General features: G+C 39.7%; 1 protein-coding gene across 4 annotated transcripts in view; it reads right to left on the bottom strand.

Annotated features, from left to right (window-relative positions):
• Nucleotides 1-1,859: 1,859 nt before the first annotated feature.
• EXPH5 (exophilin 5) overlaps nt 1,860-16,625 on the bottom strand; it is a 35,326-nt gene continuing 20,560 nt past the window's right edge. For 2 of the 4 annotated variants that reach the window (XM_085063785.1, XM_085063794.1), the window contains 3 exons: nt 12,230-12,278; nt 10,589-10,715; nt 1,860-8,980 (listed from right to left, as the gene is read on the bottom strand). In XM_085063785.1, the coding sequence (XP_084919911.1) occupies nt 3,687-8,980; nt 10,589-10,715; nt 12,230-12,278 (5,470 nt within the window). In that variant the 3' untranslated portion in view covers nt 1,860-3,686. Of the gene's footprint in view, nt 8,981-10,588; nt 10,716-12,229; nt 12,279-14,845; nt 15,148-16,625 lie in introns of those variants that run through there. The other 2 variants (XM_085063791.1, XM_085063802.1) reach the window with 2 other exon arrangements.

Raw genomic sequence — 16,625 nt, 5'->3', positions numbered from 1 at the left:
CAGGGCCTGATGGTGCACTGGGGCCTGTCCCTGGGAAGGAGCCACCCCTGTTCTGGTATGGGCTGGGACCAGCTGCTGGGACCAGCTCTGAGGGAATGGCCCTGGGGGTCCTGGTGGGCAATGAGAGGGACATGGGCCACCAAGGAGCCCTAGCAGTAATACTGGCCTACAGCAGCCTGGGCTGTATGAACAGGGGCAGAACCAGAGGTCAAGTGCAGTCATTATCCACCTCCACTCACAATTGTTAGACCACATCTAGATCCTGCATCTAGCTTTCTGCTCCCCAGTACATCAATACATTGGATCAAATCCAGGGGAAGCCACTGAGCTGGAGCACCGGCCCAGTGAGGAGAGGCAAGGGCAGCTGGACTTGTTAAGCCTGTTAAGAGATACTTTCGATGAGGGGGTAGACCTTACAGAATCCCCCAGGAAGATCATGATATGGTGCAGGGCAGAAGGATGAAGGACAACTGGCACGAGTTGAAAGAAGAGATGGTCACCCTGTAACACATCCATGTTACAGACCCCGAGGCACAGGGTGCACAGAGAAGCTATCCAGTCTCTGCCCTCAGGCATTTTCAAATCTTAACTGGATGAAGCCTTGAGCAGCCAGCCTTGACCTTGAAGTTAATCTGCTGTGAGCAGGAGGCTGGACCAGAGACCTCCTGAGGTCACACCCACCCTGAGTTATCCTTTGATGAAACCATGAGATTTCTGTCCCTTCGTTCAAATGTCATCAAGATAGCAAAATGCTCAAAGATCATCCAGGTGGACAGAGGTCTAGACAGAAAAACCACCTTAGTTCATAAACCATGTTTCCTTCTGAAGCCAGACTGAGGGACTGCGTCACTGAGCTCAGGTACCACAAATACTTGCTGTAGTAATTAAGGCTGAAAGACCGTGATGAGTCTCACACACCATTACATGGCACGTGGCAGCCAGGCTTCACCCAGGCCTAATTACAGCTGAAGGGATTTTCACGTGGAACTCATCACCTTGTAAAACTACTCATCAAACAGTACCCCTGGCCCCTATGTGGAGTATTGGCACCTCAAGGCAAGTTGTAGGCATATGGCTCTCTAAGGGCTTAATATGTCTACTGTAAAGATTCTACCACTGATGCAAAACTGTGTGCTGGAGACTCATCAGCTGATGGGACAGGAGAAGGTGACACATCCTTCCTGTGCAAGAAGCAGGTCTGAGCCCAGCAGCTGATGTGACTGCTGGCTGCAAGATGGACCAAGGCCGGCTGCCCTGCTCAATCCATGGCTTTGTTGGCCATCAGCATCCTGATGATGTTGGCAACCAGGCTAAGATGCTGGATTTTTTTTTCCAATAGTCTATTGCATTCATAGCAAGTGAAAAATACAGTACCAATACATTTTTTAAAATGTAGAATGCAGAATTTATTTTTAAAAAATCGTTTTAAATATGAAAATCCTATAAATTATCAATATTTATAGAATATATTTTTGCCGAAGAAAATCTTGGAAGAGTGGAAGTGTCAAAATTTGGCTCTGCTAAACTGAATGGAACTGACTGCTATTCAAAAGATACCTCTCCTTATGTTTTCATGCAATTGACTGTTAGAATACTGTTATTCAGTGTAAATTCTAGTTTGCAGATCCTCGACTTCCACAACTGCAGTCTTCCACAACTGATTTACTGTCAGGAGCAGTTTTTACTTGCTTACATTAAATCAAGCTACCTGATTTCCTGAGATACACAGCATAGCAAATGAAAATAATTTATGCCAGCAAGGCGAGAACTTAATCCAGCTACTGTTGAATGGGTAGAAAATAAAACAAATAAAAATGTTCTAAACCATCTACCTCTACTCAAGAAAAACTGTATGACCATTTACTTCCTTTGTAAACATTTATTTTATTATCCTTTACCTTACGTAGGCTGGTATTCCCAGTTTCTGGATTAATGTATTTTGCAGAAATGTACAACAGCAGAAATTCCGCACAGATACTCAGCTGGTTTTATTGTCTTACCCTACAGAATCCTGTACATAGAGAATAGAGACATTTACATACAAACATAATTTCTCCTTAGAATACCACATTTTACAAGACTGCAATTATACAGTAGTCATTTCCTTCCAGCATTGCCTATTTCAGTATATTCTTACATCCTTGTGAAAGAGGCACGTTGTAGAGATCAATTCTGACTATAAATACACAGTTTATGTTAGTCCTTCTATGTACAACAAAAGACAAATTACCCCAGCACAAAGTAATAATACTTATATATCAGTACATATTTGAACTACAGACCCACTTCTTTAACGAAGTTTACAGTATGAAAAAATAAGGATACCTCTTACCTACTGTAATATTTTCAACTTTTAGTTACTTGTGGACTAGTCAGTGAAACAAGCATTGATTCTTTTGTGTAAAATATATTATTTTGAAATACCGGTATACTATCCTTCCAGTTAGAAAAATATAATTATGTCCCACAGAAATTTTATTGGATTAAAAAGCATATAAAAATATGGACCATCATTTCAGACCACATGTGAAATTAGAAATAAAGTAGAAGAAAATGTATAATTATTTTAAAATAGTATCTTCTGGCCCAGTGAGCCACTTCTGATTTTTCATTAAAAAAAGAACAAAGCTTAGTTAGAAATTAAATGGCCAGGGAAAAGTTTTGGCTACTGAGTAATAATACTACATTATTGGTGTGGCTGAAGAAGAGCCACTGGAACATGTTTACAGCCATTCAGTTTGGAGGACAAAGAGTATTGTGATCACACCAGGAGCAGCTGAAAAATACCAAAAAGGGTAAATAATTTTAGATTTTGAATTGTTAAAAGTGTATTTTAATCCAAATTAACCAGTTTCCAAGTCAAAGGCAGAAATCTGGCCAATCATGTCAACTGTAGTCAAAGCTGTGCTGGTTATGAATCTCCCATGTCTGGAAAGCAGAATTCTATGCTCAGCTGCCTTTCCTTTGGTCAGTTTTTCAGTGCTGTACCCTGTGTTGAGCATTTTCTCCTATACTAGAAGGACTTCTGCAACTCACATTGCTCACTGCTCTCGCAATGCTGAAAAGTCCTGGTGTGGAATCTGCCTCAACAGCATAGCAGAAAAAATGCCACCAGGGACATTGCTACTATGCTTCCCAGGAATGCACAAAAAGAACATTCATACATAATATGCTGTAAAAATTTAAGAGGTTTCATTTTGTGAGGATATTTGTTCAGTGAGGGATGGATTAGCATTTTCATGCTTCATAATGAGTAAGATTGGAGAAAAAGCAAATTATCAGCAAAGTAACTTCTTGGTTTTCTGTGAAGTTTTGTAAGAAAAAACAGCTCAAGCTAGAATTTATCCATTCCAGCACTGTGTACCTGACAGGAACCTAACTACTGCTGACTCAGAGGAAAGCCATCTCTGGACTTACACTGCCCAAAGCACCACAGCTGTTTACCTTCTATTATTTGGGGAAGGAATTTCTTAACATTGTTTTTCCCTGCTAAGAGAAACAAGAATGGTGAAGCCACACATTTAATACAAAAGTCAAATGGTCAGCTAATATAACATGCTAACTCCTTTGAAACTAAGGAAGTTGTACCAATTTATAGCAGCACAATTACGGGCTTAATGTATTTGACATGTTTTTGCCTGCCCAGAAACTACCACGCTATCGTGCCTTCTTCTACCACAGTCCCTTCATAGCTCTGATTCTTTATCTATCTCATCCAGGTAATATTCATCATCAGTGGTGGTATCACTGTCTGAGTCTGAATAAGCGGCTTGGTCTTCCATGTAGGTATCAGTCAGCTCTCGGGGCGACGAAGCTGATGACATTTTGCTCCCAGCAGAACTCGAGCTCAGAAGCTCAGCCCTGTTTATAGAAGAGTTCTCTGTATCTCTGAAAGCACCAGGGTTATTAAGAAGACATGGTCTCCATAATCGTCCTTCTGTTAGTGACCTCTTGATATTTTCCAGGAAAGCCAGCTGTTGCTCTTTGCCAAATATACCAAATTCCACAGAAGGATACATTAAATTCCTAGTGCTGTAACATTTCTCATTGTCTGATGCCCAATTTTCATTCTCATCACAAGACAGCAGCTCTGAGTAAGATTTATATCTCTTTCCATGTATGCCATCTTTGGGTAGAATATTGCTTCCTGAGGCAGAGTTCTCTAGGAAATCTCGGGCACAGAAGCTCTCAGAGAGGTGACGCTCACGCTGACTTTTCACGTGGCTCTTGCGCAATTGATAGCCATTGAGGTTAGCGTTTTCTAAGCCAGAAGGCTGAGAGGTATTTTGATGCTGACCAAGCACTGTCTGGGAAGTCAAATTTTGCTCTGGACATGTGTCTGCCTGCAAGCAGCTATTTACATAGGTGTTTAAGTTTTTGTCAGTTAAAAGTGGCGAGGGAGGAGTGCAGGCATGACTGCTAGCTCTTCCTTTCTCTTCATCCAATGAGTATGAGGTAGTAGCACTGGGAGCAATGGGCTGGATTTTGCTTTCCAACACGAGATCAAGTGTTTGGGAATTCTTATTTCTTGTGGTTACTGCTTTATCTGGAAAGAGGGTTGTGAGTCTTGGCCTATTTTCCACTTTCACTGCAGTTTTCTGAGGGCTGATGGATTCCTTCTGGGTGTATGAGCTTGTAAAAGGCCTCCTTTTGGTGTTAATGAGCAAAGAAGGATCATTCTGATTTTCAGTCTTCTTGTTCTCAGCTGTTCTTGGTCTTGGCGTATTCTTGTCAGAGTTCAGACTGTGATTCTGATTTTCATTGTCCAGCTGCAGGAATGGCTGGTGGGAATCCATTGAAATCAATGAGTCAAGGGACATGTTGACCTCTAAAGAAGTGGCACTTCCATCATTCTGTGAAAAAATGTTACTTATGTGCGGTTTGGGGGGTAAATTTTTACTTGAAAATTTACGACTTGTTTTGTAAACAGCTGCCAGTTTATTTTTAATTGAAGGTCTGTTTTTCCTTTTCTCTATATCTTTGACTTTCTCTCTTGTGCAGTCACAGAGAAGCTTGCTCTCATCTTCTACACCCTGTGTTATCTTCTGATCTTGTGTAACCCTGGCGACTTTAATGTTCAGGTTGCCTTCACTATGCCTCTCTGATTCCTGAAAACTGCTGTAAAGTTTACCCATATGAGAACTCTGTGAGTTTTGCTCTTTCTTAGTTTTTGAATTTTTTACTTCATCTGTACCTGTGCTAGCCACTTTGTCCAGCTGAAGTAATGGATCAGCACTGGAAGCTGTGCTTACCTCAGATGCTTTGCTCTGAGACTCCGGAAGGACTTTGCTACAAAAGCTTAAACCATTTTCTTTTTTTCTTGAACTGTCAGCCCTTAATTGCAGTCCACTAAATTTATTATTACATAGAGGGGTTCGGTGTAGGAAATTTACTCTCTGTTTGACTTGGGTACTATCTCTGTACTTGTCTTCCATGGGAGTAAGTGGCACATCAGCACGCTCTGCGTTACCACTCCTTCCAGGGGAACTCTTCTCTCCTGAGCGGAGGAGTAAACTGCTCAGATTTTTCTTGTTCACTTTTGGGGGCTGAGAACAAGTTTCAGAGCCTCCCTTCTGTACAGTATTTTTATTTGTTGAAGTAGAATATAAAGGATTCTCTAAATGTCTGCCTGGCTTGGGAGGGGTTGATAAAGTGGACCTAAGTTGTGTGGCTCCTTGTAAAATTTCCTTCTTTTCTTTTAGATGTATTTCTGACTTTTGGCTGCTTGAAGAATCAGAAATGGCCTTACCTGACTTAGCCACTATTCCTGGGGATTGTGAGCCACCAAAAGAAATTTCTTTTGTCGCCACATCAGAAAGCACATTTTCTGCTAAAGAAAGATATGCTGAATTGTCTTTCTTATTAGGTACCACACTCACTGGCTTCTCAGAGCTAGAGGATAAGTGAGAATTTTCTTCTTCACTATCAACAGTAGTTCTTAAATTCAGAGGTGTGACCAGAGCTGAAGATGCTTGGTCAGAAGAATATGAAGGCACCTCTTTTTCTGAAGTAGTAGGGAAAAAACCATCTTCTAAACTCACATGATCTTCATTACTCTTGTTTTGTATTCTTGGTGACTGAGCATTTTCTTTGGGACAAGGTAAATCTGCATCCTCTGGATTCTCTCTAAAGAGGCTACAAAATGTTCTTGAATGCCTCCGTGGCAGTGTGTAATAAATAGAAACTAGTTCATGATACTTGACATGATCTTCATCAACACAAACTGTAAATGTGCTTGTGGTTTTATACTTCTGCAAGAAATTTCCCCCCTCCTTATAATCTGAAAACACAGAGGATTCTCTTCTGCTTAGATGTTTACATCTGTCTGTCAGATCAACTGATGTACTACTACTTAGTGAATCATTAACACTTTTGGTTAAAAGACTGGGGTAATCTTTGTTACTTGTATCAGCATGTAATGATGCTGATGTTAAAAAGGAACATTTTGGGTCTAAACAAGACACATCTCTTTGACTAGAATAAAAGGTGTCAGCTCTATGCGGAGTTTCAGACCTTAAACAATCGTATGTTGTTCTACTTTCTCTAGGCAAAGAGATGGGTGTATCTGACAGAATACTACCAGCAATGCTAGCTGATTTTCTAGGCAAAGTGTAATAAATAACAAGGGGGTCAGAAGATTTGGAGCTGTTTCTGCCAGGGGAGCCAGTAATACTGCAGCTACTGGTATGTCTTGGTGAGCTGTCTTGCTTGTGAAACCTTCTGATACAAGGTGAAGTACTCCTCATTTCTCCAGTTCCCTTTTCAAGGCAAAAATAATTTAAACTATTTTCAGAGGTATTGGGGTCTCCATCAAAGCTACGCGTATAAATATTTCCAGAATTTCCACTTTGCGAAGAACTAGTAGTGAATTGTCCATTACAGTCCTTAGTAACTAAAGTGCTTGCATTTTGCAGTGTTTTCTGTGAAATCTCCTTGCTAACACCTGTTCTGCTTACTTGAGCTGTTTTGCCCCCTTCTGCTTGAGATTCAGTAACTGTGCAATTTACTGAAGAGCTAGTTAGTGTTCCTAAGCATTTAGAGTTGTCTTTATGAGAAAGTGCTTGTGGAGAGCTTTGTAAGAAATTAGATGAGCACTCAGGAGGACAGGACAACATGCCTTGACAGTTTGCTAATTTTTCAGTAGATAGAGCAGAAGTAACATTCAGTAGTGAGGACCTTCTCTTTAGAGTAGCTTGGTTAAGGACTTCTGCACTCCAATCACCCTGTTTGATGCTCTCTCTTTGTGCCACATAATGCAGATTATGTTCCCATTCTTTCTGACTTGGAAGAAGAAGTTCCTTCCTGCTCTCATCAGCTGGCAAAATACAGGGAGGCTGACTGAACACACTGGTGGGTGGGCAATCATTTTCCTTCATTTCTACGTTTCTTTTACCACCATTTGATGTATAAATTTTTGCAATATCACCTCTGGCAGTTTGTCTCTTTGATGTCATTGTGTTAAAGAGAGATACATCTCTTTGCCACATGGCAGAAGCAGGGCTGTTAGAGGAAAAAGTCCGGGCATTGATGTAGCTTGTATCTGCTTGTTGAGGAGCTGACTGTAACAGCATGTCTTCATCTGACTGTTTCATACCTTCAGCCTTTTCCAGGTGTGTAAAGTCTGCCTTAGTACTCCTTTGGGTAACGACAACTGAATTCCTGTTCAGTCCTGTAGGTTTTGTTTGGTCCTTTGAATTAGGAAAGACTGACTCATCAGTTCTGATACCAGATGAAGAAACTGAAGAGTTACAACTTACCCAAGGCTGAGAGCCCTCAGTGAATTCTGAAAAAGTTCTGTTTGCACTTCTTGTCATCCTCTTGACACTTGTATTTTCTGGAGAGTACATGTGGAAATCATTCTGCAGGCGCTGTGAACCAAACTTGGCATTCTTTGTATGTGCCCACTGCTGGTCATTTAAATTAGCCATAAATACTTCAAAGCTGGCATCAGGGGAAATAAACACTTCATCACTGTAACACTGGGGAATATCAGCCCAAGAAGCATAGCTGTCTTTTTTTCCATAAGAATTCTTTTGGTTTGCATACAACTTGCCATGAGAAGAGGCATCTCTATAGTAGGATCTAGAGAGGTTATTTTCCGACTGGTATAAAGGATAGTTTTCCCAGTTATCAAAGGGCAATGGAGAAGTAGTGTTGTCAGGGCAACTAACTCTACTAAAGCAATTACTGCTTGAAATAGATCTTCTGTAGTGGTGTTTTGAGTGGTAACTTGGGTATTTCTTAGTTTCTTGTAAAGAGCTGGGATATCTACCATGGTCTGTAGCATGAAATTCCATCAGTGATTGAGTTCTAAACATTTTATCTGGAGTTTGTTCAGAAGAGTCTGGTGTGTTGTTCCATACAATGGACGACAGAGGAATTCTTTTTGGGTTCTGTCGACCAAACCTTGGTACAAAACCATTCTTGCTCTCCCTTGCCAAGGGATGCTGTAAACTAGATGCTGACAGCTGATCAGAAGATACTGATGATGGACATCTCCGAAGGGAACATACAGAGTAACTTCTGCCGGCTGTATCCCTGTTCATACAACTCTTGTGCCGAAAGCCGCTGTTGTGTGTTACGGAAGGGGGATATAAGCTCCCTTCTGAAGACCGTCCAAAAGAGACGGAAGACAGCCTCCGACGGTGCAGGCGAGGATTTCCATCGACTGCATCACCATAACTGCAATTGTCTTGAAAGGCTGTCTGGTGCCAGTTTATATATGCACTGTGTAACTTCCTTGGTCTGATGAAAATCTTGTGCTCATCTTTGGCCCTTAGTGTTCTCAGTCCATCTGGGAAAAATGTGCTAGGCATGTCACTCCAGTCATTTCTCTGTTGCCCCCTACTAGCAGACTGCCTCTTTGAAGTAGGGAATGCACTGCTACTTTGGACATTTGATGCACTACTAGTAGAAACTGTCCTGTCCAAAGGGTCTTGGGCTTGTTCCTGGGCCAGCTGGTCATCCAGATCACTTAGAACTACACACGGAAAAAAAAAAAGATACTTGTTTTTGTTTTCTTTAATAATCTTCTGACTATTTATGTTAAAAAGTTTCATGTACTACATTAATAACCAGAACTGGCTTTAAAAGGAGTCAGCTTCTCAGCATTCAAAACCCTTCCCAAACCACACATTCTTCCTCCATAGGACCTTCCAGCAGTCACCCATTATGACTACAAGAAAAAAAATGCTATCCTCCATGACTGCTCTTTATGTAAATGTTAGTTTCTATGCTATTTAAAAGAAGAACAAAACAATTTGAAGTCTGAGCTCTCATTCACACACTGCATATATGTGTGTGTGCGTGTGCATGCGTAAACCTTCCAAATATAGTTTGTAAGCAAAAAAATCCATGAAAAGAATTCATTAGGCAAACATGGACCTTGCTCTGTGTTCACAAAGCACACTTATGATGTAACTTAAGAAAACAGAATCCTGCAAACCATCAACAGGCATATTCAGTAGTCTGGCATGTCCACTGTTTGTTTCATTCATAAAAGAAGTTGTCTTCTGAATTTTAGTCTGTTACTTTTAAATGAGCACTGAAAATGGCATTTTCTGGATAAAAAAGGGTAATTAAATAGTTAGGAAGCTGGGATTCAATCTAGCAACAAAGACATATTTATATACATATATATATAGGCCACCTTATGAACCAGAATTAAACACTATATAGCTCAATTAACCAAAATATTCAATAAGAAGACTAAGTGACAGCAATGTATTAAAACTATTTTTATTGTCAAAACCAATTATGCCTTTGCTAATTGTATTCTTCTGGTATTTTGAAAATACCACACATAATATTTAATGGATATGACTGTTTTGTTACAGAATTTCCTAATCCACTTAAATAAATAAGACTGACCAATCAGCCATTACAGATCTGTGCTACCAGTACAAAATCATCAAGAAAGTATTGATAAGTATGTATAGTTGGAATAAAATGTGATCCAAAGGTACTAAAATTCTCCATTTTTCTAAGTTTCTCTTCAGCACACAAAAGAGAAGACCCCTGAGAAACTCAGCTTAGAACAAGAAAAAAGATGAGTTGTTTCTGAGTCTTCCATTTGGATTCATGAGCCAAGCTAAAAAAGAACCTGTAACTTTTGACTGGGGCTATAAAGTTTCCCAGAAAATTAACTGAATGCCATAATGCCTCTTGCTTCTGTGGTTTGTGGCTTTACAGTTTATAAAAGCAGGCCCAGTAATTCATCATTATCAAAATTATGCATGCAGGAAATTGAGATAGAATTCTTCTCACAGAACCATTTGTCTGCATCTAAAGGGTACAGTATGGGATGCTGACAGAAACTGCAGAGAGAACTGCACACAATTACATATGATTCTTCTGCACTGTATCAGTATGAGATGAAATACATTCTAAGAGTGATCAGTGACATCTCTTGAAATCAGTGCTGGAGAATACATTCTGCTGTCAGACAAAGAAAACAAAAAGTAGCTACTCTGCTAGAAAGTAATGAGCCATATCTTTACAGCCTGTGCTTTTGCAGAAAATTCTCTCAAAACCACAGTCACACTTCTGGTAACAATACCATCAGAACAAAGTAAGGACACACACTCACCGCTGAAAATCTCTTTCTCTAGCTGTTCGTTCCATTCCAGTGTACTTTTCTCCGCTGTTTCATTTTGGTTTGTCTCAAAAGAATGATCACTTGTTTCAGCTGACATTGGGGAATTACACATTTCAGCCTGTTAAAAATTGTAGGGTAACGTGAGTTCTACATGTGGGTTCAAATCACATTTCCCAGGTCACATCACAAATTGTGTCACAAGTCCCAGAGGTCAGCAAACTCTGTCAGTCCATTAAATAATGTATTATTAAAATAGACAACTGACGGTTGTAAAGTTGCAGGCATTTTATAGACTTTTATTCACATAATAGGAGAATGACTCACCTTGTCCTCATCCTGTAGCATGTTTTGGATAAGGGCATAGTTTACTTATTTTATCCAAATGCATCCTTATTCCATTCTATATCTCAATTTACTTTTTCCCAATCACTTTTTCCTTGTCCAGTGTATTTTAAAATTCACATACTGACCTCCCAACAGAGATTCAGTAATCTAACGCTACAGTCCATTTTCTTATTGGAAGACAGTGGTAAAAGTGGGGAAAATGCCATCCTATCCCCCTCTGTGTTTGGATTACGTGTTAAACTGGAGAGGTTCTATTGCACTCATATTTCTCTCAGTTCACAGTCTCAAATGGTAAAAGTGCAGACAACTGTTTAACTGCTGAATTATTTTAGCTGAGACTCTTCCTCCTTTTTTCAAAAAAATCCACTCTACTACTTTTTTGTTCACAATATTCATAGTATTTTTCCTGTCTAGCTATACTATAGCTTTATATAATACGTTTATATAACAGACAGGATTCTCTGATAAGATCTTTGCTCAGTCATATATTAATATAGATTATCCCTTTGTTTTTAAAATATGAGAGAAGGGAGGTGGCCAGTTTACATCCTCTCTGGCTTTGATTATACACTTTATACCTTCTTAGTCCCCTCTGTGGTTATACCACCCAACTGAAGACAAGGAAAAACATGTTAGTAATACAGGGCAATAAAACAATTAAAATAGAAAATATCATCCTTGGAAGAAAATCTGTTATTTTAACAGCATGCACTTAAATGACATCAGAAATAAATCTGTTGTTTTATCCTTAAAATGAGCTTGTGCTGATAAAATGGAACATCCACTAAAAAAAAAAATTTCTACTTCAAAATTTACGTTTAAATGGAAACTGTGTATGGAAACGTTGCAGAAGAGGTTCTAGCTTACTGCCTGCCCAGGCCAGCTACTCTTTTTCACCCTCGTACAAATGGAAGTAAATGAAGTAAATACACTAGATTAGTGTGAGTTTTGATCAATTTACAGGTTGGTTACAGTTGTTAAGATATGTGAGGGTCTTGATCTAGGAAAAGATCCATGCAATTATTCTGGCATTATGAGAGAACTGAAATCTGGCAGAGCTAGACTCAAGGTCTAGCTAGGAAAACTTTGGACTTTTCTGCTTAACAGGCAAGCTCATTCTACTACATGCAACAAGTTCAAAACACAGACATTTTGCTCAGTGTTTAAAACAAGAACTGCAAGAATACTATTTAAACAGGTGTTAAAGCAACAGCCCAAACCAAGGCAACTAGTTTTTGAAAAACTTGCATTTAAACATTGCAGATAATAAATTGATAAGCTACTTACCGTTGCCATTTCTTCCACTTTTGGGGATGGGCTAGAAGAACTGTCATATCTGTAGGCAGAAGGATTTAAATGTTGGCTTTGAAAAGGAACTTGATGTAATTTTATCAGGTAGTGAATATCCAGCAGTTTCTCATTTTAACAACTATTGAGAAGCATCTGAAGAAAACTTGCTCTATGAAGAATTCATCCTTACCTCCCACTCAAACAAATCCTGCTAAAATAAAATGCTGGAAAATGTACCATTCTGTTTGGCCTTGTCAGCTTGCTCATAACTGCACAGCCAAAAATGAACTCAACCTCCTGACATCTCAGTGGCTGCAACAGCATTTTGGTATTTGTTCCTTTTCCAAACAACAATAATTTAGTAAGTATTACTCATAGCCCAAGTTATATACTTGTAAATCTCTGAGTGGTTTACATCTGCAATTCTATTGTTTTTCTCTTCCATTTCACCCTGCTCAGATGCAGAGCTGTGCCCTGCCCCTGCGAAGGAGGAGAGACAGCAGATTGTTTTTGGTGTGAACTTTGGAACTTGCTGCTATTCACCTGAAACAGCCTTTATTTACCAATTTTTAAGACATAGTAGAAGGTTTATCTGCTTTCCTAAGCTATTTAAGACTGCAAGGGCTTGGCAGAGAACTGGCTTGAGTGTCCGTGAGTAATGCAGTGGTTAGAACAAGCCGAGAAGCCGTGAATATAAAAAGTACTCTGTTCAGTGGGGTGACTTGCAGACAAATACAAAATCAACTAAAGAAACAAGAACACGACTTAACTTCACTGAGTCTATTCGAGTCTGCACATCCTTATTTTACCACTAAGTAAACCCAGTCTCTTCAAAAGCCCTGAGGGAAATGTTGTTCAGCCTGTGCTTATTGACAGTTCTTCCTTGTCTCAGAAACTGTTTTTTCCCAGGAAGTTAATTCTTGAGAGAAAATGAAGTAGGGAAAGATGGTTCTGCTCAGTCCTGTTTGTCTCAAAGTCTTTTTGAATGACCTTGTTCTTAGGCTCTTAAAACCTCCTTGTGCTCAGGTAGACTACTTTATTGTGCTTCAACAGCAAGTATAAACCGGCTTGTTGGCAAGTTCTTTGTGGCCCAGCCTTTCCTCCTGAAGTGCTTTGTCATTTGTTTGCAATGTGCTTGCAGGCAGGGAAGAACAGTTGAAAGGTGCAATTTGTTTTTGCTTCTGTAATTGTGAACTGTAAAACCAGGATTCCTCTCTGTCTTGGGGTCCAACTGAAACCAAACAAGCCTGTTGACTTCAGTGGGCTTAGGATTTGGCTAGACAGCCTGAATCTGAAACTCCTAATTTTTCCTTGTAGCTTTGAATAAAAACAGCCATTAAATCATGGGTTACCTCTCCCTTTGAATGAAGTTTACAGAACCAGAACTCAGAAATGTATGTAGCTCTTCCTTTAAACTTGAATACAGTTGAGCATGTTTTTAATGCTTCTAAAACAAGTTAAGAACGAAACTTACGTTTCAAAGTTTTACAGTGATTTACTGCAAATTAAGTTCAGTAAAATCCCGTGGCTTAGCAAGTTACTTTAGTTTTACTTCTATGCATAACAAAAATGCAAAAGCTTTGTTAGAAGCTTTCTTCTTCACCTTTACTGTGCAAAGCTACTGTACAGCTCTCCCCACTTGATGTTGTGTTAATTGCTCCTTGCAACGAACCTACATGAAGTAGGACATGTTAGTTAGAAATGTCAGTTAGAAATGCCTTCTGATAGTCTAGGCAAAATTTAAATTTTCATTTGCACCTCTGGCACTATTCTAAATTCATCCGTGTCTCTATTGTCACTGCTCTTTCAGAAATAACTGGTCATTGCATCCTGCTTTATTTTTTCTCCCTGCTAACTTATACAGACAAGCTTATTTTAATCTTTTCCCTATGCCAATCTCTCCATTTCCCAAACTGCCTCATTATTTTCTATCAACTGTTTTAAGGTTTTCAGCATTTCAAAATTAAAGTTTTGCTTACTTTCAGAGAAATATTGCTTAATTGTAGGAAATAGTTATTCCGTTTCTTTTTTGGTAAATTATATTGAGCAATGTTTACATTATTTTGCACACAATGCATACACAGATACTTGTAACTATTATCTATTATTCATAAACAGCAAAGAAGCTAAATTGATGTTCAAGTTCAGAAATATTTGCAGTCTGAAAAATACTAGTCTGTATGGAAAAACAAGAAATTACATTTTATACTTTTCCACTTACATACATATGTATCTTTTTAATGAGAGTCAAATATAAGATTAAAAGATGACTATCACTACTGGTAACAATAATAAAAATCCATGAATTAAAATCTGCTGCAAATTAGTATTTCCACAGAGGCAAGGCACCTGTCTTCCCCTGGCTACCTCCAAGCTGTCTAATGTCAGTATAATCCATTTTCTTCAATACTATTCTTATCAGTACTACCTAAGAAGCCAACTAAATACCAAACACATAACTCACATACGCTGAAAACACATTTAAACAGCACTTTTGTCAAGGATGAATCACAGTTACATGTTAGAAAATAGTAAGAATGAATTCAAGAACACCAACACCTTTGAACCAAAAGTGATCAAACATTTCACTGCCTTCAGACTACAGTTACAAACCTTTTATTAGCATCTTCTGTATCTCCATGTAAGTGCACTCCTTCTTGTAGCATCCATAATTTATTCTCACAGTAAAACACCACCGCAGCTGATGAAACTGTCTCTCCAGAACTGAAAGGACCCTCTAACCAGCCATTAATGTTTAGCCATTGGAAACCTTCTGCCAGCTAGGCTTACTTACAGGATTTACAGTGCTGCGTCCTATAGTGTTTCACTAGCTCTCCAAAATAACTCTACCTGGTGAGAGGCAGATCATTTCAGTGCTTTGCCTATGCATAAAACAAACCACATGCCACGGCAACACCTAGAAGAGGGTGGGGGAAGTTTTCAACAGAGAGGCGTGACTAGAAAATGTAGCAATCAGCTCAGTTACACGTCAGGATTGACTTGTTTATTTTTCAAGGTATGCTCGGCCAGAAATCAAAGGCTTCCGAGCCTGAGATATGATAGATTTTCCATGGAAAAGCCAGATAAACACACAGGTGAAAGGCTGATGTAATGAGTAGGCATGGTTTGGGTTTTCTGCCTTCTTAAATTAAGAAATCATTTCAGTCCTTAGATTCTACAGCAAAGCCAAGACCTTCATGTGTACATTGGCTACCTCACCGTGCAGCAGAATAAAGCACCCTTGAAATCTGATTCTGTTACACAAGTGTCCCTTTATTCTTCAGGGACGACTATGGCCCAGCAGTTCTGTGTTCCAGGATGAGGGGCATTACTGGGTCACAAGAAAGAGGAAGGAGGAGATGACAGGTATGGAGCAGTGTTAACACTGCATATTCTTTTTCTATGTTGCGTTGTTATGTAAGAGAATTGTTACCAGTGAACATCCACAAAGCTAACCTCACAACCTCTACTCAAATCTCTCCTTAAATCTTCTGCTTTGATACAAACATTCCACAATGGCAAGCTGCTCTGTTACAAAACCTACAAATCAGACTAATCATAATTTCTTTAGAGGCTTGCATTTCCTGTCATTGTTTATTACAGCTGTTCCTTGTCTTACCATCATGCCAGCAGGGAGCCCCAGGCACTGATCAGAACACCAATCTGAGACTCACTGAGTGAAGATCAGCTTTTTGTACCAAAGATCTTGCACTTTTATACTTAGATTTCACAGCACTGCACTGTGCAGCTCTACCTGTGATTGCCAGTACCAAGCATTGCCCTAAGATGCATACAAGAACAGTAAGGCTTCATTCACGTGTTGCTGACATATGGCCATCAAGGACAAAATTTAAGAGAACAGGCAGCCTAATTAGCCTGACTGTAGTTTCCCCCCCACCCCATTCCCCCTGAACAGCAGCCTGAACCCTGGAGATGCCAAAGCAGAAGGATGCTCTGCAAACAGCAGCTCCAGGGCTGTGCATGAGACCATCTTTGGTTCGGATCCAGCTGAAAACAAAGCACTGACCAAGCACAGAAGGCAAAAGCACTGAGAGCCGTCTGGTTTGCCTGGCTGGAGCTAAAGCTGCCGGGCTGCCTCTAAGCTGCCTCTGGGCTAGAAATGGTGGGAACTGATGCAGCTGAGCTGCCTGGGGCTGGTACTCTCTGCCATGACTTGGGAAAACTACACTTTCCTATTGTATCACAGCCATAGGGCACCAGATCACAACATGGGCCTCACACCTTGTCCTCTTGAGAGGGAGTTAAACAGGATGCAGCTGCTCCTAAGTCTACAGACTTTCATATACTTTAAGTCTTTATGAAAAACCTGAGCAAAATAGATTTAGCCAAGAGACTCTACCTATTACTTGTGACTTAGTCCTCTTCTGACGCA

This window comes from Lichenostomus cassidix, chromosome 1 (assembly GCF_008360975.1).
Source record: "Lichenostomus cassidix isolate B80296 chromosome 1, HeHo_3.0, whole genome shotgun sequence".
NCBI classification, from domain to species: Eukaryota; Metazoa; Chordata; class Aves; order Passeriformes; family Meliphagidae; genus Lichenostomus; species Lichenostomus cassidix.
The sequence above is the reverse complement of the archived record's forward strand: the minus strand, read 5'-3'. Positions and strand labels throughout refer to the sequence as shown.